Source organism: Lycorma delicatula, chromosome 4 (genome assembly GCF_047948215.1).
Source record: "Lycorma delicatula isolate Av1 chromosome 4, ASM4794821v1, whole genome shotgun sequence".
In the NCBI taxonomy this organism is placed as follows: Eukaryota; Metazoa; Arthropoda; class Insecta; order Hemiptera; family Fulgoridae; genus Lycorma; species Lycorma delicatula.
Window position 1 is genome coordinate 211905173 of NC_134458.1, and position 27262 is coordinate 211932434.

Below are 27262 nucleotides of genomic sequence, written 5' to 3' on the forward strand. Positions count from 1 at the left end.
AACAGAGTCCCCACAAACAGCATCCAACTTGCTTTTAATTTGTGTAGGCGTATTGCCTTTCAAATGCAAGCATTTAGTCATGGCACGATATTCAATTTTTTCCATTTTCACAAAAACACTCACAATGACTTACTCAAACGATTATCAAACAACTGAACATCCAAAATGGCTGAAATTATAGTGAGTACCTTTCAACGCATGTGCAAATACAATCCCTAACTTTTGTTGACAAGTGCTGCCATCTTCATGTTGAGACTCACAACTTTTCATACAACCCTTGTAAATCTTGTCTTTTTATTTGAATTACTATTTTGTATGTTATGTCAATTTATTGTCATTATTATTACTTTTTTTTTTACATGTCTTTAGAATAATAAATTGTTTTTATAAGAAATTTTTATGTTAGTCTCTCAATATCCTTGTCAACTGCGATCATGTGACAATATAATCTAATCCTTTCTGGTAATAAATATAAATATTATCTGATATAATCTGTAGCTAGAGGAACACCAATTAGTTCAGTTCATTGTAAATACATAAATAAATAGTATGTATTTAATATACACACACATTTATATATTTGTAGACTACTTTACACTTTTATATATATATATATGTGTGTGTGTGTGTGTGCATGTGTAAGTGAATGACTTTCAAATATTTAACTTATAGAAAATGCTGGATTTTTTTTAAACTTGGTGTCAAGCAATTACAACAAATTTTTTAAACTGATTACCTCCACCCCAGGATAGTCAGGTTATTAATATATGTTTATCCTATAACAAGCAACTTTTACAATTCATAAATACTGAATTACTAAAAGATTACCTTCATTTTCTCAACATCATCCTTCTGTTCAATACGAACATAAAAGTTTGAATCTTTTCCTTTTTTAAATGCACCACCACTTTTACTTTTTTTACTGCTAGTGGTACTGCTGGTACTTCCACTATTAGGTTCAGTATCTTCAATCGTATCACCTTCTATGTTATCAGGATCACGCTCCGGAAAACAAAACTTCATCATGGTATCATAAAATTTCTTAGTTAAACCTACAAAAAATAAACATAAAATCACAAGCAGAAGCAGAATAATAATCATCTGAATAATAATAATAATAATCTATGTTGAGGCTGTGTTATATGCCAAAATATGAAATACACTGACACAATTCAATGATTACAATAAAAACATTAGAGCTGTTTTAAAATGCATTTTAGTGTTATATCAGAATCCAAGGGAAACTTCAGTGGTTCTCATGATACCTATAGTTTGTTCTTTAAAACATCTCATGTTTAAATTTCTAAAACAAAATATTAAGTTACCATTTTTCTATACCATTTATTTCTGAGTAGAAGCTGTTTGACTAAATATGGATATTTCACAATTTGAATAGCGTGAAATAAACAAAGAAACAATGCTCATAATTCAGTCAAGAATGATATTTAATAAAACAATGAGTGGACTGTAAATAGATTAGAATACGAATTTATACATGTCATAAAAAGACTTGAGTGAAATGATAATAAGTTACATAAAATAAAACAAATGAGATATAAAATCATTAATGCCGCTAAACGGGCGAGTTGCTTACACGGCTAATATTGCGCGAGAACTGCCGGTGTCCAGCAGTCTGCATGTATACCCCCACTACTAGAGCGACGTACGAGCGCAAACAGAAGCTGTACTCAGAAAATAGAAAGGAACAGATGCTTATTGGCTGACTTATGTAATAAAACTGAGATGGTTTCAACTGTTACTACACCTGTCTATTTTGCGACCAAGATATTCTGATAGAGAAAATAAATGTATCTTGTCCTTCAAAAAGTTCAAAATTTCATTGTAGGTGCATTTAATGTTTCCTCTTATATTTCTTTAAAGAATTACATTTAAAACATTATGAAAACTAGAATACAGGCTTTGAAAATGCTTTTAAAATCTGAAGAAAAAATATTTAGATACAAATACCACTGCTTTTTCAACAGGTAAAAGTTAGTTTTAACATGATTTACAGCACTTCTATATGCATTTCAATTGCTGTGTCACAACAAGAACCTTTTCATTACACCACTTTTAAAAAAATACTGAAAAATCAATTTATTAAATTTAAAAAAACAAGATGAAAGGGCCAGCAATAAATGAGTAACTTATAATAAATATTAGTTATTTAAGTATAAATATGTAAGATTTAATATAAATATATATGAAATATAAACATAAAATTCTATGAATGTATATGAATTCCATAAACTTGACCAGTATTGCTGGTCAAATTAAGGAATGTTCAATCCCAACCACTAAAACTGATTTTAAATAATTTAAAATCTAAATTTAAAAAAAGATTTTTTTAGATTTTTTTTAATTTGGGAGCATCAGGGGAGGGATATTAAGTTATTTTAGTGACTTTATTGTTTAACAAAATACATTTTTAACTTTAAAATTTTGAAATAGCAAATTTTTTTTCATATTGGGGGCACCCAATAATCAACCCAATCAAGGGGAAGTATTTGATTAAAATTAATTTTTAAGAAAATTATTCCTAAGTGGTAATAATAAATTTAAAAAAGAATTTTTAAAAACTGTTAAAAAATACAAATATACAGCTGTAATTCTAAATAAATGAGGTTGTAATTTTCTAGGAAGAAGGTAAACATTTTTGGAAATTTATTTTCAAGAAATACTATAAAGAGTAATGGATATAAAAAAATTAACATTTTTACAATTTAAATGCAACAGGTAACTTGAAAGATGGATTTAAATTTAAAAAGTTTTTTAAAAATTAAAAAAAAATATTTTTTGTTACCACAGGCCATTGGAATGGGATAGCTGAAAAAGTTTTATAGTGGTCTGAAGGCCCATTGATATAGAAAATATAAATGCAAAAATTCCTGTTAACTCCTTTTCTGAAGCAAGCATTTTTACGGTAGGGAGTGAATATTACGTAACAATCTTTTGTAATTTGTGATTTTGATAAAAACGTGCTCCAGTAAAGATTTGAACTTTTATTTCCGCCAAAACACCCTCACTCCTTTTTTCAATTTTTGCAAAAAATTACTATATTGTTTTCCCCGAAGAGCACCTGTCAATCAAGTATGAAGAAAATTGGTCAGCAGGGTCCAGAGTTATAGGCCAACATATTTTACACATGTCTGTATATACATATCTATGGAAAAAAACAAATTTTTGTACTTGGGAGCATTGGAATAAATTTTTTTTAGATTTTTTACTGACCAAACTATAACTTACCTGTTATAGTTATAGCTGCTACAGCAGCATATAATGCTATAGATAGGAAAGTAAAAAATAACACATTTAACATACATTTTTTACTGAATATACACTTTTCAACCATTTTCCAAACAAAATTACTGTGAGTATATTCTTGACTCTCATATTCAAATAAAACACTTTACTTAGAAAGATTATAGGAATTTGGAAAACTGCAGGGAATTTAAAAATATGAATTACTCTCATTTGAAATCATTTACTGTTTTTTGTGAAATATTAATTAATATGTTTGCCTCCACCTATGAATCATGAGACCTTGCCGATGGTGAAGGGGCTTGAGTGCTCAGTGATATAGAGTAGCTGGATCGAAGGTGTAACCATATTGGAGAGATATCTGTTGAGAGCCAGACTAAGGAATGAGTCCTGAAAAAGGGCAGCAGCTCTTTCAGTAGTTGTTAAGGGCATAAATCAGGAGAACTTAAATAGCCATATGAACGTCACTCAATCTTCTGAGTACTGCGCAGCTGAAAGCAATGGAAAACTACAGCTGTTCTTTTTTCCTGAAAAATGTAGCTCTCTGCATTTTCATGTAACAAAGATGGAGGCGCCTTCCTTGGTAAAATATTCTGGAGGTAAACTAGTCCCCCGTTCGGATCTCTAGGTGGGGACTACTAAGTAAGGGGTCAGAAAATAAAAAAAATAATATTCTACGATTCGGAGCATGAAATGTTAGAAGTCTAAAAAAGGTCGGTACATTAGAAAATTTAAAGAGGGAAATGGGTAGGTTAAATGTAGATGTAGTAGGAATTAGCAAGATTCTGTGGGAAGAGAAAAACGACTCTTGGTCAGGTGATTTTAGAATAATTAAATCAGAGTCAAATAAAGGGCAGGCAGGAGTAGGTTTTGTAATGAACAAGAAGATGGGGAAGAGAGTAGAGTATTTCAAAAAGCTTAATGATAGAAGCATTGTAATCAATATAAAATCAAAACCTAAGCCGACAAAGACTGTTAACGTCTATATGCCTATAAATGCCCAGGATGATGATGAGGTAGAGCCTGCATATGAAGAAATTGACAAAGCAATTAAACACTTAAAGGGGATGAAAATTTAATACTAGTTGGAGATTGGAATACAAGCATCGGAAAAAGCAAGGAAGGGCATATTGTGAGTAAATACAGGCTGGGCAAAAGGAATGAAAGAAGGGACCGAATTATTGAGTTTTGCAGAAAGTATAATTTAGTATTTGCCAACACCCATTTTAGAAATCATAATAGAAGAATATATACATGCGATACTGTACGGTATCAGTCAAATTATATCTTGGTTAAGCAAAGATTTAGAAATCAACTCGTCGACTGCAAAACATATCCAGGAGCAAACAATGGTAGCGGCCATAATTTAGTGATAATGAAATGTAGATTGTGGTTTAAAAACCTGAAGAAAAGGTGCCAGATGAATGTGTGGAATTTAGAAAAGCTTCAGGAAAAGGAAGTAAAGAAGATTGAGGAGGATATCGCAAGAGGTCTAAGTAAAAAAGATAGGGTAGAAAATACAGAAGAATGGGAGAATGTTAAAAAGGAAATTCTTAAATCAGCAGAAGCAAACTTTGGCAGAACAAATAGAACTGGTATAAAACTTTGGATATCAGAGGATATATTGCAGCTGATAGATGAATGTCACAAAAATAATGTTATATATTTTCTAACTGTCATTTTTTAATTATCTACAAACCACTTAACTGAAACAAAATTAATATACATTATCAACAGATTTTTTCCAATACCCATTAATGCAAGTAAAAGAATTCATTCAAAAAATTAAGAATAAAACAAGACAAACATAATGACAGTGTGACATGTAATCTATTAGGGCACTAAATCATGTATGGCGATTTAAAATATAACTAGTCAAAATCAGAACCAATTAGATCAGTGTACCAAAGTCTTAAAGCGTAAATGAAAATAGTGTTACTAATTTAAAAAAAAAATTAATTGATGTAAATAAAGTTAAATTTTTAGCCGCTGAATATAAATTGGTCTCCAAACTGGCTTTTTTTTGCATATGGAAACCCTTATACTATACAATACCACAATAAAATTAATTACCTATGGTCAGTGGAACAACATTAATTTCAAAATGTTCTTTCACTGAAATTCCACCGACTGGAGCTTTTTCCCGACAAAATACTCTAACCGCTCTCTGAAAATAAAAAAACAATAAAAGATCAGTATATAAATACAAAATGATTGCTTCATAACTTAAATTAGTTAAAATTAAAAATAAAGATTTTTAAAGATAAAATTCAATGTCATCACAAAATAACCCATTTATGTAACGGGTCCAAATTAAATTTTAATGATATATAGAAAAATAAAATTTGTCTTATATTATAATATAGAGAGTGATTCAAAAAAGACTTCACAACTTCAAAAGCATATAAAAATATATTTAGATAACTTACAGATTCGATTAGTTCTCATTTCATAGCAAAGGACATCAAGTTTTGACTCGTAGTTCATTAGTACTGAATTCAGCCACCACCAGTGCTAATACCAGTATTGTTAAAAATGGATACATTTACTGGTGTGGAACAAGCTAGCTGTGTGTTTTGATTTCATGATTTGCAGTCAGCAACTGCAGTTCAAAGTAATTTTTGTAGAGAGTACGGTAGGGAGACTCCTAGTAGGCATATAATTTACTCTTGGCACCACACTTTTGTTTGGACAGGTTCTGTTTAAACATACAAATTCACCAGGACACCCATGTGCCCCTGAAGCTGCTGTGGTACAGCTCAGAGAAAGCTTTGTATACAGTCTGAAGAAATCAACTCGACATGTGTCACATGAGACTGGTACTTCACAAATGACTGTTTGGCATGTATTACATAAATGATTGCACTTGAAGCTATACAAACTAACCATGGTTCAATACACTACAGATGATGACAAAGTTGCTAGGCTGCAGTTTTGTGTGGAAATGAATATGGAGTAGCAAATACCTTCATGAAACTTTGTAGTGCATTCATGGTAACCCTAAGGTCAATATTTTTCATGCTCATAAGCAAATAAAGACTGTAGGGCACATTCTTCTTCCAGGAGGCAACCATAAGTGGTATCATTTATCTGGACATGCTCAAAATTGTCTAATTTCTCAATTAGACAATAATGACCAAGATGGACGTCATTACTATCAACAAGTTGGGACACCATATCACTACTAGAAGTCTGAGAGTTTCTTGATATTTGATTCCCAGGCTGGTGGGTCATGAAGGTTCGATTGCATGGCTACCTTGCTCCCCAGATCTGATCCTGCTAGATTTTTTCTTGTGGGGTTTCATTAATAATTGGTTATATGTACCATCTTTGCCTGCTAATCTTGTTGAGCTAAGACTTTGAATTAATGCCGCAGTTGCACAAGTAATGCTCGACTTGCTGGCTACAGTCTGAAATGAACTTCAGGTGGGATATATGTTGCAATACAAATGGAAGCCATATTGAACCAAAATGAATGTTGGGTGACAAACTTGATGTGTTTTTTTTATGAAATGAGACCTCAATCAAATCTGTAAATTATCTCAATAAATGTTTATATGCCTTTCAAGCCATGAAGTCCTTTTTGAATCAACTTCCTTCAACGTCCATTTTGTATATTTTTAACTTGCATTAATTGCTGTAATCATTAGTCACTAAAAATAAATATCAATAGAATGAAATGAGAAACCTCTTTTTTAACCTCTTTTTTAATGTGCCTTTTATCATTAACAAAGGTTAGTGATAAAAGGCAATCTGATAAAACTTCCTGGTCATTCCAGGTATTGCAGGACACCAGATAGAAGGATACAGTTTACAATTCTTAGCCAGAATCAAAGCATGATTATTATAAAAATAAAATAAGTAACAATTGAAAACTTGAGTCCATATTTATAAAATATTCAAAACAATCATTTAATAAAAAGTTTATGGAACAGATGATTATAATAACACAAATAAATTATGAATTATTATAAGAACAGCTATCACTAACAGTTAATTGATCACTATGATACACGAGTAAGAGAATAACTTATTCAATCAGAAGATTCCATTTAGTTAACACTTTTTATGCCAGAGGTGTACCATTACATCAGCAATGAATTTGTGAAAAATGCCACAGACATAACACAATAAATCTTTTTTTCTACAGTTTGTAATGAAATTAAGCATAATATTACTCCTAAAGCTTTTAGATGTCATTCAGTATTAATTGCAGCATATGCAACTGCTGTTATATTATAATCCGACACTGTCACTGATAATTCTTTGTTCCCAAAAATTTGTGCGAGATGAGTTTTTTAATGCATTATCAAATTGATACAACGCAAAGTGTACTAGGACTGCTTAATGAAATCAAAGAATTATTAATAGGGAGTAAGCTTCACAAATGATGAAGCACTGAAGAAAATAGTCATTATATATGCATACATCTAGTGACAAACAAGTATGACAAAAATGACAATTTTGTATGACAAGTATATAAAAATAGTACAAGTTATGCTATGTGCATAAATGTTCGGGTGACTGCATGGAAAAAAGAACTTTTATTTATATAGAAATAGATTTCTGTTATCACATTCATATACTGTTAATATTTTGATCAGCGTTACTCAACCTGGGGGGTCGTGGTGATATGAAAGGGAGGTTGAGAAATTAGCCTACATCTTTACATGTAAACAATAATGAAATCATTTTATGAGAAAAAAATCATTTATTATAAACATTTTACTTAGATTTATAAGTGCACACATAAAGAATAAATTAATGAGATGGCTGCATTTGTTTTTCATTTAACATTTCTCCATACATGGATCTATGTTAGAAAAACACTAAAGCAGATTGTTTTCAAGTGATAAGAGACGATTCCTATATTTAGTTTTTAGCGCAACCATAGACAATAAAACCCTTTTCTCAGAGGTAAGATGTGGCAAAAGGGATTAATATTGTCAATGCTTCTGCAGCTAAATTTCCATTTTCACTTTGACAAGCAAGCCAAAATGTATCCAAATCTTCAGACATGAATAGTAGTTGTAATGTTTTATCAGCAGACATTTTGATAACCTAGTTGTGAATTTCAATCGATAACTTAGCAGCTGTGACAACATTTTCACTAAATGGATTCAGTACCCATCTCTTTGAGAAATCATTTTTATCTTCCAGAAATTACTGCACTAACTGAATTTTTACCTCATGCAAATACATCTTCATGCTATCCAAGCTATGGTGAATAATAGTCTTATTCAAACAAATTTTTCTCAATATAATCGGAAGCAAGTAGAAACATATCAAAATTTTTGTTTTGAAGGTGAATAATCTAGAAATCAAGCTTTTTAATGAAAGCATGACTCTAACTCTTGTCAGTTATTAATAAAATGTTTTTATCACGTCCTTGTAAATTTACATTCAAATCATTTAAATGCAAAAATGCATCAACTAAGTAAGCCAACAGCAACATGTACTTAGTGGGCAGCACAGCTTTGTTTGGAAGAGGAAGCTAATTTATTAGCTCTGTAGTTTTTATGTTATTTTTGTCGTTTTTTAGCTAATTTTTACATGACTTCTGTGCCAAGATAATCTTGAGAAACTGGTGATTCAGTCATGTGTTTTTTATTTTTGTGGTTTTTATATTTAAGTTAGTTACAACTAAAAGTTTGCAGATACTATTCTTATAGCCTTAAAATTGATGTTAGGCTTCATTTAATTCCCGTAGGAAGGTTATAGATAATATTCAAACATTGAATAAACTACTGGAAAGGATAATAAAACTGTAAAGATAATAATAACAGTTTTATAATAATTTTACAATATTTGTAATGCTAAAGCTTATTTAATGTAAAACTATTCTACAGAAACTTACAATTTTCTTGACTGATTAAATCTCTTCCAACCAAAAAATATAAAACTAAATAATAGAAGATCAACTACATAACTGAAGGCAAATCCAGTAAAATCTTATTTTTTGTTTTTTAGTATTCATATTCCTTAAGAAATTTTTTAAGTACCAATAAATAAATACCAAATGCAATAATTTTATTTACATACCTTTCTATCAACAGGCATATTACTTTGTATTTCTGTTGGTACAATAACTTCTTTGTAGATCTGATTCGGCAACAGATTGGTCATACGAACATAACCTAATTCCAATAAATGTTCAACCGAGTCATCACTTTTAGAATTCTTAGTATACCTTTAAAGTCACAATTAAAATAAAAAGAAATTAATAATGTAATCATAAATTTATGCAATGTAGATCTATCTGATTACGTGTATAACATTGTTTTAAAAATTATATAACCAAATGAAAATTATGGTGAACTCACCTTACTGCTTTTCAATTTTATTTTTACATCTTCATGGGTGCTTTCATAGAGGCTGCTCTTTCATGTGAATAAATGAATTAAAAAAATTAAAACATCAACAATTTAAAATGTAGGAATGAAAGAAATGTCTGTCTTCTACTAGTCATTTAACAAAACTAATTATCTACTGCTAGTAGCATATGTTTGTGAAGATTAGAACTAATGATTGAATATTTATTTAAATTTAAATTAATCGTTAAAAATCTTCTATTTGTAATATCTATATAAAATGTTTTAGAGGTTTTTCTTCATCTTATTTGACCTAATTTTTGTTTACAAACACTAGAATTTAAAGTTTTATTAATTTAAGTTTTTATTATCCAATTAAAAATTGTAATATATATATATATACATACATAGTTGTTTTAATTGTAAGTTCTAGGTGTAGTTTTTAAGTTTTTTTAATGTAAGAAATCTATTTAAATATATACATATATCTAATGTTTGGATTTAATTTATTGTATAAATCTATTGTTATCCATGCTATAGCTTTTACTTATTGCTATATATTTCATTAAAGCTAAGTTCTTTTATCAATTCATTTTTACTGAAGAAAACAATTTTTAATATTATAAATAACTTAAAAAGGTTTGGTTAGATATGTAGATGACAATTTAGTAATTTGTAATAAATAAATAAATTCTATACAGAAAATAATTCAGATGAATCACTGATATAATCTTTTAACTCTTCTAAAATGGCAAAAACTAAATTTTATTCATATCAGTCTTTATAGCCACATTAAATCATTATTCAATGTCATCTTAAAAGATTTCATACTTTAGATTTGAAGGGTTAAAATTTTCACAGACCATCATTACCTGATTTGTGTTTCCTTTATTTATTTTTTGGTATTTAAGCCCTTGTTTAATAATACAGCTAACAAAAAAAAGAAAATCAGTAGAATGACTAAGACACGGCTTCAGAAAATGGTACACCACTTTGTTAAAGTTGAAATAGGAATAAAGTAGTCAGTAGAAACTATCTGGATTTAGAGCTACCATTGTACAAAAAAAAAAAAAAAAAAAAATTAAAGATCAAAGCGTTTCAGCTGCTCTTTTATTTTAGACATGATTACTAAAAGCAAGGACAAGAGAATTGACAGACCAAGTAATTGTTCTTCAAGTACAGTAGTGTCAGTATTACAAAATAATTAGTTCAGGATTTAGTACGTAAATCAGATGAATGATAGGTTAGAACCATCGCTTATCAGTTGCTTTGACAGTATTACAATGCCAAAGGAATCAGGTTCAAATGCCTATTAAAGGCATTTTTCTTCTATCTTGTCACTTACCAGATTTTACCTACATATTATCTGAACATTGTTGACTGCTTTCAGGAATAACAAGTATTGTAATCAGACTAAACTAACTATGTAAATTTAAATATCATATAAATTCTTCCCACCTTCCTTAGAAATATCACTGCAATAACCTCTGATATCTAATCACGTGGCAAAAAATTACACCTTTATTCTTCAATGCAAGGTCTGTCCAAGGTATTTATGAATACGTCTACAAATACACATTTTGAAAGAATCTTATTTCCTTATTAAAGCAAAAAAGAACTCCAATACGTATAGCACCACCATCACAGAAAAAACCATAGCCTTTCACAAATTTCACTTTTATTCTACAGTTGAAAATTGGTTCCATTTTATCACAGGCTGATCTAGCTTTTTTCTTTTACACTTTATTTTCTAAGAGTAGTTTTAATGTTTGACCTTTAGTGGTTAAAACCTTTTTTTAGTGTCTTTCCAAAAACGTCTTCCAAGATGGTGTTGCCTAATTATCATGGACTTTGTATTATAGCATTTAATTTGAGATCATATTCTTCACTTCAACTTGTTTAAAACAATAGACTAATTGCTTTTGTTTCTTTGTATCAGATTATTGTTATATTTTTAACTTTTAACTGCAATCTATATAACATTATTTCATCAATTAGCAAGTAATTTTCAGGGCTTCTAAGTAATGAATAAAAATTTCATGCTATTAGGTGGCTGAACTGTCTGAAGGATCAAGTCAAACTTGCGTTTCTTACAATTTCTTTAACAGTCGGTAGATTTATTTCCAATAGCAACCAATAAAATATTATTTAATTACTTAATACAGTTTCTTTCTTTCTTTAGCCTAGTTAAATTTCTTTTTCCTTAGCAACTCAACCATGTTTGGGAGACTGCATTTAAACCACTTATCAATATTTTTAGGTACTGATTTGTGGATTGCATAAAACTCAATTATTAATTAGTTTTATATGTGCTGTGATAATTTAATATTAAAGTATCATTATTTATAAGCAAACCATTTTCAATTATAGCCGGTACATTTTTTCATAATCCAACTACTGTAGAAGGTTTAACTTTTATATACAATGCAGTGACTATGCATACTACTGAATAAAATGTAGCAAATATACAATTTAAGACAATTTAAGGGATACTACGGCTTCATAGAAGAAATCACTGATTGGCTAGTATAAAAATATAGGTGTATGGCTGCATAAAAGAAATCATATTAGTCAATAAATATTTAACAAATGTTTTTTATTGAATTCTAATATCTGTTTTAGCTGGTTGAGATGGTGAATTGTCTAAAAGCAGAATGGTTTTTTCAGGTAGGCCAAACATCATTGGAGTTATTATATCGCACACAACCAAGTTATGATCCATCCACAGTGATTAGTAGGACACATACATCAGTATTTACTAACACAAAATTAACATATGTAAGAAAATACAAAATTTAATATAAGTGGGTACTTACAAAAAGTTGCTTAGTACAAGATCAGCAATTCCAAGTTGGCCATCAGCATCAGTTAATCGCCATTGTGCATGCTTGAAACAAATTTCACTAGCTCTCACTGAAGTTACAATTTTATCACCTTTCAATGTTGCCATTTTTTGATTCTGAGTAAGTTGTGTCTCTTTATAACAAGATAACATCATGTCCAATTTATCACTCTCTGATAAAACTTTTTCCTTGCATTCATAAACCTAGACATAAAATGTATTAGCATCATAAAAAATGAATTTCAGTTAGGAATTAAGGTAAACTGTACATTCTACTGTTTGATAAATTTTTAGTTATCACCACTAATGCGAACATTAGTCATTAAAAAATACTAACAGTCTACTGAAATTGCAATAAGTTGGATTAATTAGTGATCGACATGGTTCATTATTTCGTAATGGTTCATTAAATTTGATATTTTATCCAGCTTCAAACCCTTCACTTTCAAGGAATGTAATTCCTGAGATGTTTTATACGAACAATCACATCACAGTTAACTATCTTACTCTAGAAATTATATTACCCTTTCCTGTGATACTAAGTATTATAATATTTTCACTTCAAGAACGCCACATACTCTATAAATTTCAAAAAAAATGTATGGTTTGAATCCATACATTTAAATAGTTTTAAAAAAACTAATTTTATAATATGAGAATTATATAAAAATTACAAACATTTTGCTAATTTAACTGAGAAAATAAACTAAAATGACGTTTTTAGATTTCACAACAGGTAGAAAAACATTTCATGACTACGTAACATCTTGATTTCTAGTTTTATAACTACTGAAATTAAGAATAAAAAGAGAATCATTGAGTTTTTGAAAAACAAAATAATACCAATTCACATTAAGTGCTTAGAAATTTGCATAGCGAAATAACAGTAGATTAAAGCAGGAAAGATGTGTAAAGTTTAAATTCATAAAAAAAAAAAGGTTGAAGACAAACTTCATAAAGGAAGGCCAATGAAGTGTCATTACAAAAAATCAAAACAAGGTGGTCTACATTATAAATGCAGAATTTCTAACAAAGTGCTTTTGTAGAGACTGACTGCAATGTTAATAACAATACATAGTAAAAGATAAGTATCAGCCAAGAGTAAAGAAGTGCTACATAAACCTTAATGCTGATCCTCATACATGCTGAAAATAGGTGTTGAAATACGTGCTGAAAATAGGGACAAGAAAGTAGCAGTATGCAATCAGCAAAAATGAAATTTCTGAGAGGCATACTGGGGAAAACAAAAAGAGATAGAATCAAAAAATGAAAGGATAAGAGATTTGGATAGGTAGGATACTAGACAAAATCAGTAAAGAAAAACTAAAATGCAGACATCTGAAGAAAATACAGAATAGGAAGCTGCCTAAGATAGTATTTTAAGAAAATGATGATAATAAGTCTAAACCAAAACTCAAGAAAAGTTAGCATATTACTGTGATAAAGATTACACAAGCCTGCGATGGTTGTGTTTTTTAGTTTTTAATAATTGATTATGTATTTTTTAACGCTGAATCTGAAAATAATCTTCATTTTTTTACATCAGGATTTTTCGCAATCGCAAATTTCAAAATCTGTAAAACGGAAAAATTACGAAAATGTGATACAATAAAATAGATATGAAAGGTGGTTTTTTTTTATAATAAATTAATATAATATATTCACTTTTTTGTATTCTTATAGTTAAACAGTTAGTCTGAAGAGGAGGGCAGGGGGTGGTCATTGACCCCTTAATTTTTAATGAAAATTACCGCAAAATAAGCCTAATTTCTATTATAGTGCATTTTTAAATTAATTTATTTTTATGAGGTTCGTCATGCTTTTGGAAACCACTCCCCCTATTATCCCACCCTTAATGATGAAGTATGTTAAATACTTATAATTTTGTACCATGTGTCGAAGTTTCTGTGGATGGCTTATACTCTGCTTTGTGCTTTTCCTTCTATAATCTCTATAGGGTTCATCTTAGTGTAACATCCAGCAACAGTCTGCCATCATTGTAGTAGTCCAGTTTCTTTGATGCCTACTTTCCATTTCTTTCCTATCCTGATGAAATCTCTCACCCATCTCTTTGCTTATGGCACCCACATTTTCAGGAAAATACTGCACATGTGAGTTTAGAAAGTGAACAGCCTAAATTTTTGTACTTCTGCAGCATGTTCTCAATGGTTGATTTGAAGTTCCAATCCTTCTTATTACCCAGAGACTTGGTTACTGTGTCTTTAAAGGCTCCCGAGGCTTCTTTTTTTGCAACTTCCATTTGTTTCTCAAAATTACAACCTTTAAGAAGTTTTCTAATATCAGGACCAGTAAAGATATTCTCTTTCAGTTTGGAGGTTGATATGACTGGAAATTTGTCGCAGATGTATTTAAAATATTTACCTTCTTTTGGTAAGGCTTTGACAAATTGCTTCATCAAGCCTAACATGATATGCAGAGGTGGAAAGAGAACTTTATTTGAATCTACGAGAGCTTTTTGGAGCACATTTTTGGTTCATTAGAAGCTATGTGAGCTTCTAATGAAGCTCTTTTTGGCCAATCTTTCCTTATCCAATGACTTTCTCTGTCTCTGTTATCCCATTCAAACAAAAAACAAGGAAACTTTATGTATCCTCTTGCTGTGCAAGGAGGATCGATATTATTTTGAGATCGCCGCACATAATCCACTTATGATTGTCATATTTAATTTTATTAAGAACGAATTTCAAATTATTGTAATCCTCTTTTAAATGGACAGAATGTCCGACGAGTATTGATGGATATATATTCCCATTGTGAAGAAGGACAACTTTGAGGCTTCTTTTGGACGAATCTATGAAGGGTCTCCAATCGGCACTTTCATACGGAATGTTAAATCAAATCAAAAGTCCACTTATATCAGTGCAGAACACTAATTCTCCTTCTTCCGAGAAATATAGGAGAAAATCCTCTTTTCTGTACCTGAACCAGGAAAATGAGGTGTCATCTCTAGCAGGTTCATCTCTTTAAGCCTCGAACCAAGCAATTCTGAATTTTCTTTGGTCAGATGTAAGTCTCAAATCAAATCGTTTAGTTCAGACTGTAAATAAAGTTCTATTGCAAAGCTATCTCTGGGTTCATACTCCTCGATATTATCTTCATTTAAATCACTTGTGGAACCATCTATTTCAGGTAAACTTTCCGGTGGAATTGGCACTGGTATGTCTGGATCATGAGATAGCGGGCGTAAAGCAGATGGCATATTTGGATAGACGATTCACTTTTTTACTCTTCAAATTGAAACCAAGAACATCAGTTGAACAAAAGTAGCAATCACTGGTGCGATTTCATCGCTCTCGCCAAACCACTGGAACTCCAAATCCGAACTCTTCTTGTTCATCCTTTGACCATCGTCTAAGTCCTTCAACACATGTGTAGCAAACGTAGTGGGGTCCCCAAGTTTTACATTGATCTCCTATTTTCACTCCGAAATATGTGAGGTACACTTGTCAAACGAAACTTCTTATATCTCTTTTTTGCCTTTCCATCATTAACTCACCACAAACATAACAAAAAGAATCTGCAGAATTTTTGCAGCCTCTTAAAGCCATTTTGAAAACCAAGAGTTTGCTTTATGGCCTGAAAATATATTCAACTGTTTACCTATAAGAATACATAGTATAAGCCAAAAACATGAATATATTATATTAATTTATTATTTAAAAAAAAGATTTTGTCTATTTTATACAGGTGAGCAACATAAAACTGAACCCATAATGAAACCGCTACCCAACATTATTTATGAAAGACTCTCACACAATTAGCGCGACTAGTGGATGTAAATTCTACTCCTGATTGTTGCTGTTTATAGTTGTTGTTTTTCAGGTGGTTACAAGTCAGTGCAGTATACATTTTATTGCAGTGCAGTTGTGTGTGTAAAATGCCTTATTTAATCCAGGAGAGGATAGCTATAGTTGAGGCCTATAATCATTATGGATCATTTGAAGAATCACATAAAGTATTAGTAGAAAAATTTCCGAATTTCTGTACCCAACAAAGAGTAGCATACACAATTTAGTTAAAAATGGCGTATAAAAAGTTTGGTTTAAAATGCAAAACGAAATAGGCAACCTTCTGTTACAACTCCACAGGCCATTGCCGATACTGAAAGGAGAATTAGAATTAATACCAATCCAAAAAAATCACTACACAAGTTATCCCAACAATCTGGTGTTAAATTCTTGTAAAATTCTTCATGAATTAAAACTGAAATCATACCGCATTACAACTGTGCAACAACTGAAGGAGGCAGACAAACTGAAACAACTTGATTATTGCAACTGGCTTCTTGAAAACATTGTTGGTGGACAGACCCGATATCATATTTCATGTAGGACGAGGCAAGATTTCATTTACGTGGCCATGTTAATTCGCAGAACACCAGGTATTAGACAGCAAGGAATAATCATCATGAGATAATCGAGCGTCCACTTCATGATGAGAAAATTGGTATTTGGCGTGCTATTTCCAGTAATTGTACAGTGGGACCAATATTTTTTGACTGGACTGTCAATACCCAAGTTTACCAAACAACTTTTGAAGAATTCTATGGGCAATTAACTGATAATGAAAATGAATACAGCTTCTTCCAACAAGATGGAGCAACATGTTACACATCAAACATTTCACTGAATCACGTTCATGCAACTTTCACAAATGAACGATTTGTCAGCAGAGGACGGTGGCTTCCACATTCCCCAGTTGTCTACTTGCGATTTCTTCCTTTGGGGGCTACTTAAAGGAGAAAGTTTATGCATCTAATCCCCACACTATTGAAGAACTGAAGGGGAACATTCAATGAGAAATCAATAAAACTGACAACAACGTTTTGCATCAGACAACTGTCAATAAGATCAGTCGAACACAAAGTGCACTGATGCCCAGGGTGGTCATTTTGAAAATCTTTTTTAACAAGGTAAATAAATGCAAAATATAAATTATGTTTTTCTTATTTAATTTATACATATCATTCATAAAATTTCATTCCAACATAACCTATAGATTCTGCAGTGGTTACGTTATGGGTTCGGTTTTATGTTGCTCACTCTGTAGCATCACAATTTTTGCAATTTTTCAACTTATTATGAATTTTGAAATTTGCGATTTGTGAAAAAATCCTGACGTGATGGAAAAAAGAAGGTTATTTTCAGATTCAGCACTAAAAAATACATAGGAATCAATTATGAAAAGTTAAAAAATATTCCACAACCCAAATTTTGCAGACTTGCATTATAAAAAAAGACTGGAATGAAGAAACTCATAGACAAGAAACGGTTTTTGGAGAATGATTGAAGGGAATAGTATGATAAATTACTAATACAATGAACTGATATGAATTTCAAATGAAAGATCAAAGAAATGTTTAGGTTAGCATGTTGATTCTCCTTCATAGCACTATTTTTCAAGGTTTTCTTGATGCTAGTCATAAAAATGACATAATCTATCAAGTATGAGTTAGATCTCATTAGCTTATATATTCTCCACGCAGGTCTATGGGAACCCAGTACTACTAGCTCCTGATTGTGGATGTATTTAAAAATAAAACAGTTGGGTTTAACAGTTTTCTACTGCTTGTGGGGAGCAATTTTAGATTAGTTCTCAGGCAAAGTGATGCACTCAAGGGCCAGCAGCCATTTTAACGACTTGGATTAGATAGTTTAATTGATACTTCTCATTGCAAAGGCAAATATTAATATTAGGGTATAATCTTTATAATTTTAAATTTACAGGATTGCTAAAAAAACAGTTCAATTAACAAAAATTTTAATTATGAGATTTTATTTGGACTAAATTTTCAGAAATTGTTTTTCAGTTTGTTATTCAGTACTTACACTTTTTAATACATGTTTATTTCTGCAATAATATGATAAAAAGTACTTAATTTTTAACGTTAATAAAATGTTCATCTAAAAAATTGTTGTCTATTGTAATCATTTCTGTCTACAATGATTGTGTAGATTAGCAGAGAAAAGAATGACATCACTTCTGTTTGTTTTTAATGAGATGCCATATGTACCTTTTTCTGAGCCCCTAGTAGAAAAAATTTCTCAGTCAATATTCTTCTGAGCTTCAAACAACCAGTATAACTACAGGCTTCTTCAGATTACCTTCAGTGATTTTGCAAATGGGAAGAGGGATTTAAAATCTCTTTTATCAGTATTCTCTTTTCTTGTATCAGTTTCTATTTCTTCCTACTATTTTATGCTGTACTTTATTATCAATATTTTCTTTGTTTGTTTCACTGAAATCTATTTTTCTAAGTGAAAAGAAAACACTTAAAAATCATGCGTTATATTTCCTACTACTGTTTTCATCCCACTTACTAAAGATTGTTTTATTAAAACATTAAGCAATAGTTTCAATTTAAATATACTTTATACTTTCAAATTTACTCCATTTACATCTAATAAATAGCATACTATCATGACTTTATCAATCACTCAGCAAGGAGTATTTGTTAAATTTATTTCAATGCAAATATATAAATTGCAATGTTTCATCTTATAAATAGTTACAATAATTTATCAAACATGGCCTGTTGGTATGATTATACAATAAATAATTAAAATATAAGATCCACTTACGAACAATCTTTTAATGTGTCCTAGCGCTTTTGGAAATTAATTCCATCTTCAGGAACTTAACATTTTTTTATAAACTTAAACTTTATGTTAAGTGTGTAAAATGTACAAAGGTGGTCGTCATGTGTTAAAATTGCATTGACTTAATATCCTGTCATAATGAATGTCTCCACTGTTATCCTTCATTAATGGTGGAGACATTCATTATGACAGGATGTTAAGTCAACGCAATTTTAGCATGACGACCACCTTTATACATTTTACATACATTACACAACAATTCTACTCATGACAAAGTTTTAGTTAATAAAAAAAAAAATTAAGTTTTTGAAGATGAAATAATTAGTTTCCAAAAGCACAAGGATGCATTAAAAGATTGTTGGTAAGTGGATTTTATATTTTAATTATTTATTATAAATATTTCCAATCGTAAATTGAATCAGAACACTATTTTATTTGACAAAAATGAAAGGGACAAATCAGTTTTTTAATTAATTAAATTTTGAATTACCAAGGTTTTGTCAGAAAGAACAGATTATTACTTGAAAAATAAGGCAGTTAATAAAAAATTTAAGATAAATATTTGTTCCATAACAATTAATAACAGAAGAAAATAGTATGTTTAAAAGAATGCGGTTCATTACCTGAGCTTCAAGATTGCTCATTTCAGTTAATAAATGTTCACTGCCTGGTTCATCAGCAAGAGCTCTTTGAACAAGATATGTTTCCTTTTCTAATCTACGTAATTCAGACAATAATGATCTGTAAAAAAAGCAAATAATTTATTACAAATACATATAATACTGTAAAAAAACAAATAATTTACTACAAATATATGTAATAACAATAGTTACCAACAAAACCTGAACACAATACCAAATAATTTAACTAAATGATCTATCCATTACACTTATAGATACAGCTGCCATGGGAAAATGTGGGAGTATTTAACAGATTGTAAAAAGATTAAAATATTTAAGGATGCTTTAATTCATAAATATATATGCTTAATTCCAAATATATGCATTTAAAAAAATATGAAAAGAAGATCCTTTAATACAGTATGTAATCAGAATAACACAGTACATCTTTCATAAAGGCAAAATAGATGCAGAAGCTTCAAATCAAAATAAATCATCTACAGAAGCCGATTCATTTTCCTATAATTGAAACAGTAAAACATAATGCATAGCAGCTGGAACTACAAAAACAAAACAATAATAAAATAGCATTTATTTTAATAAAATTAATTTAATAAAATAAATAGCATTTATTTATTATTGTTTAAAAATAAATACACAGTATTTACTTATTTGATTGAGAAATATTTTTATATTGATATTCCTCTTACATCAACTTTAATTACTGTGGAGATAAATGCAGACCTCAGTAGTCTACAATCTGGAGGTTCTGGTTTGAATCCCAGCCAGGGCTGACATTTTTTACACAATACAAATTTCTATATATCATTCCCTTATAGGTTAGTATTAGAAAGAACACAGTGTTTAAATTTTACATAATAGAAAATTTTAAATGAAAATTCTCTATGTATCTGTAATTAAAATAAAATCACAAAAATAAAGAAAAAACAGTGCTACTACTGTAAATTGATTGTGTGTGTGTACACGCACGTGAATAAAAGGAAAACCTTAAAAGTACATATAAGATTACATAACAAAAATTACAATTACCTAATATTATTTTGTAGTTCTTGTATTGGTTTTCTTTGATCTTCAATAGAATGCAACTGAATCTGAAATCTCATTCTTTGTAATCGTTCATAAGCTTCCTTACGTTTTGGTTCAACATACAGCAATAAATTATTTACAATATCCAATATCATGGCATACTAAAATAAGAAAAAGAAAACAATAAAATTAGAATTTTAATTGAAAGAAACCAACTAAATTCTACTGAATAAAAGGTTTAAATAGAAAAAAAAATACCTGTAAAGAATTAGTACAGACATCCAAATCATAATGCATTAAAGTAAAAGCATCAACAGCTGATTCTTGCCTTTCCCATGGACTTACTGCTTCTTCTGGTGGAGGTGGGGGTACTTCATCCAGTGCACTAGGGTCCAGGCTGCTTTCACCATAACCAGCATAGAAAAATTCACATTTACATCGAGAAACAATTCTCTGTAACTGTTAGAAAAAAGAAAAGTAAATATTAATATTAAAAATTGTTTAATATAACATTAATATTCTTTGACCAATTTAAATTAAATAATTATGCAGTATTTTTATAGGTGGCAAGATAAATAAAGGAAAAGATTAAAACAGATAGATCTGACTACCAAACAAAACCTGAAATGATAGATGATAGATTAGAAACACAATTCTTCCAAACAACATACAGTAAAAATTTCTACAAATCAAAGTAATAATAGGTTTTGGCCTCTACAGGATACAGTAAATTGCATCTCTTAGAATATAATAATTCCCCCTACAACACAAGGGTTCATCTTTAAAACACAGATATACGAATTAGGAATAATGCTGGTGGTCAAAGATATGTTTAAAACACAAAATACACAGAGGAAAAATTAAATAATGTTGACTTTAATTTCTACTTAGTCGGATAAATGTGTACTACTCTTTTTGTAGTATGTTCTTAAAAACTTAAAAAACTGCCTTTAAAAAAAATATTAATATAAAATTAACAATTTTCTCTACACATGACCTATTTTTTAAGAGTTTGACTTTGATATTGATTCAGGTTAGTACATTTAAAACCATGCATAATTGAAATACTTGCTAATATACATGATTAGAATACTTGATTTCATCATGATTGTTAATGTAGGCAAATTAAAAAAGAATGAAAAAAAGGACATTCAAGATATTTTCAAAACCACAAATATGTCACATTTAGGATATATAAGTTAATTCGCTACACTGTTTTTATGTGCTTCTGAAGGAAAAGCAAAAGCAACATATATTAAGAATTTATGAAGCATATAATGAAGCCAATGACTGCAAAACCATCTATTAAAAATGTGTTGCTCCCATCTGGATAAAAGTGTCCAAATCCCATGGATTTGTCGCTGTATGTATTTGTGTCCCATGGATGGACTGTCGCTATAATGTAGGTCTGCTGTCCAGACTTGAGTATCCCTATACAGTTGTTTGTCTTGTACTACATTCCTTCAAAGAATAAATAATTTTTTCTCACCACTTATTTCTTTTCCTTTAACTTGACTCCTTTTTCCCTATTTCTGGTTCTGTGAGTTTAAGTTTGATCCTGTTAGGTCCATACTGAGGATGCCAGGATCTATAGAGCCAATACACCTTTAGTGTGATCTGTTGTAATGTGACATCTGATGAATATCTCAGGGACTCCCTAACCAAAAACTACAAAATAAGTCTAAGAACCTAATAAGCATTTACCAGGTAAAGCTGGCCCCCTATCTACTCTAAAAATATAAATATAAGAATTATATCCTTGAAGAGCCTTTTATTGTATGCTTAGTTTATTTCCATTAAATCTGTTTAATGATATACTGCAACAACTATACATTATTTACATCACAATAAATAAAAAATCAGACAGGTAGATCTCTAAGGTTGCCACATAAATTACTGCTCTAATATTGAAACTTTATTAAATTAAAGAGTGTAAAGTACTAAATATAAAACATACTATGTACCATGAGTATTTTTTGTTGAGATGCATATTAAATTAAAAATATTACCGACTGAAAAGTATAATAAAACTGACATCTACCTTGTGTACAATATATAAAACCACGAATAAAGATTGAGCTATATCTTGTCACTGAATGGCTTCGATGGCATGTGGCACCTTAAAACCTTATGGTAGCCTTGAGAAGGGCTGTTTGAGGTTTCTGTAGTGGTAGCCCTGAAAAGCATTGTTTTTGCGTCAGCTCTGAGAAGAGCTGTTGGGTCCGGAAGCTGGTCTCTGGCGAAGTCGACTTGGCTGTAATCAGGGAGTTGCGGCTCATCCATTGAAATCAGATTGGGCTTCCCCTCAGTGGCTGTTGGATCCCCACTACAGCGTGGCAATGGTGGTCCCCAGAGCCCCGCAGTGTCAAGTCAGTGTCAGTCATCTTTTGCCGGCACAGTCGAGGCAGTTCTCCCTGAGTGACTCCACGCTGGGCTGGCTCCTGCTGCTGAGTCCGCTGGCCAGAGCGATTGAAGCCTGGCAAACTGGAACAGGAAGGCCGTGCCCAGCTGCTCCAGCAGGGATGTTGGCATCTGCAAGGAGGTCTCACGCTGAGGCGGTCAAGGAACTTCTTCTGTCTTCTTCCATCTTCTTCTGCTTAGTGGTCGCCAGGTGGTGGTCGACAATGAATTGAAAATTCACTCTCATGTATGCTCTTTTATTGGAGCCTGCGAGTGGTGGGGCCACAGTGCTGCTATGGTGGGAGAGTTGCATGGTCATCTACATGGTGGGAGTGACACTTGTTCAGGTGCGTACGTATAGTGTACTCCCACTGACATCTGGCTATTAGTGTTGTGTCTACCGATATTACGCTAGACATATATGTGGTAACAATCTACTACAATCAGCCATTGAGGGAACAAACAGGATTCAAGGTTTTTTTGTAGGTGCCTCTGAAACTTTTGGATGAAGTTGAAGTGATAGAATGACAAATAACAAAGTACTAGCTAATGCCAGGGAATTAAAGATACAAGTGCAATTTAGAAGGTAAAGATGGTGTCAGATCAGATATCCATATACATCTAGATGCTTTGGAAAGAAGGGTGGAGGAAGAGGAGAAAGACCTGGCATGGGTTGGCAAAGATGATCAAAGGAAAACTTCTGGAGATGAGGGGTCAAATAAAAAATTGGCACACAAGAGGAGTACATAGCACTGCTTTGTTGATGGCCTATATGCTCCAGATAGGAGTGAAAAGAAATTCCAAAATTTTAATATAGTCTTAATAAATAATTTAAAAAACATTAAAAAATGATTTTTTTTTAATACCATATGAATTGTTTATAATAATAACTGGAATTCTGGAAGTCTTAAACAAACCAGAATACTTATGAGCTATATTGTTCAAATTATAATTTCTCTAAAGAACTCAATCTTTCTTAGAAGAAAATAAACGTAAGTAATTATAGGGTGTTTCTTGAAATCCTGAGATATCTATTCTGAAATATATGCTAGCAATTAAAATAAAAAATGAAGTACCAACCTGTAAAGTAGGATTTTCACCAGCACTACTTGCACCAACAGTTTCACTAACAACACCACCAACAGACTGCCCGCTTCCAACCAATGTTGGTACATCTGGTAAATCAGCTATAACTGTTCCTTCCTTTTCTTGTATATTTTCAACACTTAACCACATTATATTTTCTGAAAACAGAATAAAAATTAATAATGATTTCTAATGACTTTGCAAAAATCCAATAACGGATTTTATTTTAATCCACTATAAGAATGTATGAAATGTATGGTAAACACCATAAAGCTAGAACCTTTTTGTAGTATCTTGTAACCAGTTTTATGGACAATGACTGTAAGAGTACTCTGGCACCAGAGGATCTTTAAAAAAGTATAATACAGATACAGACCGCCAACAAAAGTAATTACTTTTATTTTTTTTTAAAAATGTCCATCATTTTTACACTTTTCAAACTGTAAATTGTTTTTTAATTGATCAATTGAAGAAATATTGGTTGTTCAATGTAAGGCAAATTCTTTTGAAATTAAATGGTAAGTCATGTAATATCCATTACTGGAAAAGATGAGTAAAGTTTGAATGACTTAATAAATTTGTTCAATCATTCACTTGGAGACTTAGTTTATGTGGGGAAAAAATTATAACAAGAAATGAGAGGCAGGTTAAAAGAAACAGATTAATAAATAATATCAAACTGACTTTAAGAAAATCACAATATAGTCATATGCAAGTGTAAAATTATTTAAAATTCCTGAATATAAAATATTCTTGAAGGGATGAGAAAAAGTTATTTATTATTTATTACTTATGTTCTTATCATAACCTATTTTTGTAGAGCAGAAAATCCTATGAGATAAACAATAGAATGTAAGCTGTGGAATAACTGGACGTACAATTCAGTTTTTTTATTTATAAGTATACTAGCTCCCCATCGCAGCTTTGCCTGCGCTATATGATTACTTGCATTTCCTATAGTGGACAATTCTTTTATTTTATGTTCTTTAGTCAAGTAACCAGAGATAGGTGCATCCAGTCACACACAGTTCCCCACAGAGGGGTCTCAGTTGAGGCCTTGGGGAGTGGCATCCCCACGGTCCCGAGCCCCTGCGGCCTTCACACACTAGGCTGCAGGTAACTTCGCACACCACCTACTAACACTCCACATGACATATGCTTAGTCATGAGACAAAACATACCCACGTATTTCACCAAGATCACACACAACAGAACCACCTACACCAACACTACCAATGTCAACACAATACTCACCTCTCACACAATACCACTGTGATGCCGTAACACATTATGATTTGCAAACGAAACTCAAGGTGTGAGCAACCGTGCTGAGGAGTAAATGGCTCTGCGAATTGAGTCATGAATGGTACCCTCTGGGAACAAGGGCGCACTTGGTTGTATGAAGCCCTAGCTCTGGTAAGTGGCACTTCACTTGGCATATCACTTTGTAATGAAACATTACGGAATGCCACCCCCCCCCTTACACAGACGCAAGTGGAAGGAGCCATCAGGCTGCTATTCAGAGATGACAGAGACAAAGACATACAGATGATTGCTCACACCCACTGTGAACTTACAGGAGAGGAGCTACGCTGTGCCCTGAAACATATGAAATGTAGGAAAAGCCAGGGACCGGATGAGGTACCAGGTATACTAGTGAAGAAACTGGGGGAAATGAACCCCCACATCCTCCTTGATGAATTTAATGGGATCCTTATGAATGGTATTCATAAGGTCCCATTGCCGAATAAATGGAAAAGAGGAACATTACTATTAATACCGAAACAGACAACAGGAAGACAGGCACCAGCATTTTGCCCAATCTGCCTTCTCCCGTCATTAAGTAAACTGTTTGAAAAAGTGCTGGCCCAAAAATTATGGGAGGAACTGCATATGTCAGACAGTCTCTCCCCACAACAATTTGGCTTCGTAAGAGGGAAGTCGACGATCAATGCCCTTCGAGAAGTCACTAAGTGGATAACCAACAGAAGGGTGAGAACGCAGAGGACCAGAAAGATATTGGTGATAGTCCCACTAGACATAAAGAACACATTTGGCAGCATCCCATGGCAAGCAATAAGAGAGGAACTCAGACGAAGAGATATCACAGATGGATTACGAGCCATACTGACTGATTTCTTGCGAGACAGAGTTAATAACTACCACAGAGGATGCGGACATAACGTGCTATATGAAGAAAGGAGTATCCCAAGGCTTAGTCCTGAGTCTGTTGCTATGGGATGTTGTTTTTGATGGGGTCCTTCACCTCACGTTCCACGAAGATGTCATGCTCCTCACCTATGCTGACAACTTGGCGATGATGGTGGCAGGACACACTGAAGAGGAGGTGGAGGAGACAACCAACTCGGCAGTCCGGTGTGAGAATGACTGGCTCACCAGGAAAGGACTAGCCCTGACCCCGCAAAAGACATTGGTGGTTGTAATCGCGGGAAGGTGAAGGTTGCATCAGATAAGAATGGCGATCAACAACATACAGATACAGGAAAGTCCACAAGCAAAATATTTAGGGGTGTGGTTCCAAAGGTCTGGCAAATTTACAGCACACGTCACCAAGGTATGCAAAAAAGCGGCTCTAAGCAATCTGATGTTGACAACACAGGGACCGCGGGCATCTAAACGAAAACTACTGATGTCGACTGCCACAGGCATTTTGCTGTATGCAGTGTCGACCTGGTTCTCGGCGTTGAATGTCTGGGGGAATGTCAAAAAGATGACAGCGTTGCAGAGGAGAGCAGCCCTAAGAATGATAAGCAGATGCAGGACGATCTCAACTGACGCAGTGGATGTGATAGCCGGCATGCCGCCCATCTATCTGCAAGCAATGTACCGGAAACGGGTGTACAAGGGTATGGAGAAGAAGGCAGCAAAACAACTCCTATGCTAGGAATGGCAAGAGAGGTGGGATGCCTCCAGTAAAGGACAATGAACACATACCCTAATCCCACATCTTGACGCATGGCTGGACAGACGACATAGTGAAACATCATACTATACTACAGAGTTCTTGGCTGGCAATGGGGAATACGTTGGATATCTTTACCGCTTCAGAAGAAA

General features: G+C 32.0%; 1 protein-coding gene across 1 annotated transcript in view; it reads right to left on the reverse strand.

Annotated features, from left to right (window-relative positions):
* hob (bridge-like lipid transfer protein family member hobbit) overlaps window positions 1-27262 on the reverse strand; it is a 174501-nt gene that overhangs the window by 12930 nt on the left and 134309 nt on the right. The window contains exons 30-37 of the mRNA XM_075365147.1: window positions 24182-24345; window positions 20960-21160; window positions 20705-20862; window positions 19658-19775; window positions 12389-12618; window positions 9304-9451; window positions 5335-5428; window positions 829-1052 (exon numbers count right to left, since the gene is read on the reverse strand). Coding sequence (XP_075221262.1) covers window positions 829-1052; window positions 5335-5428; window positions 9304-9451; window positions 12389-12618; window positions 19658-19775; window positions 20705-20862; window positions 20960-21160; window positions 24182-24345 — 1337 coding nt within the window. The remainder of the gene's footprint in view (window positions 1-828; window positions 1053-5334; window positions 5429-9303; window positions 9452-12388; window positions 12619-19657; window positions 19776-20704; window positions 20863-20959; window positions 21161-24181; window positions 24346-27262) is intronic.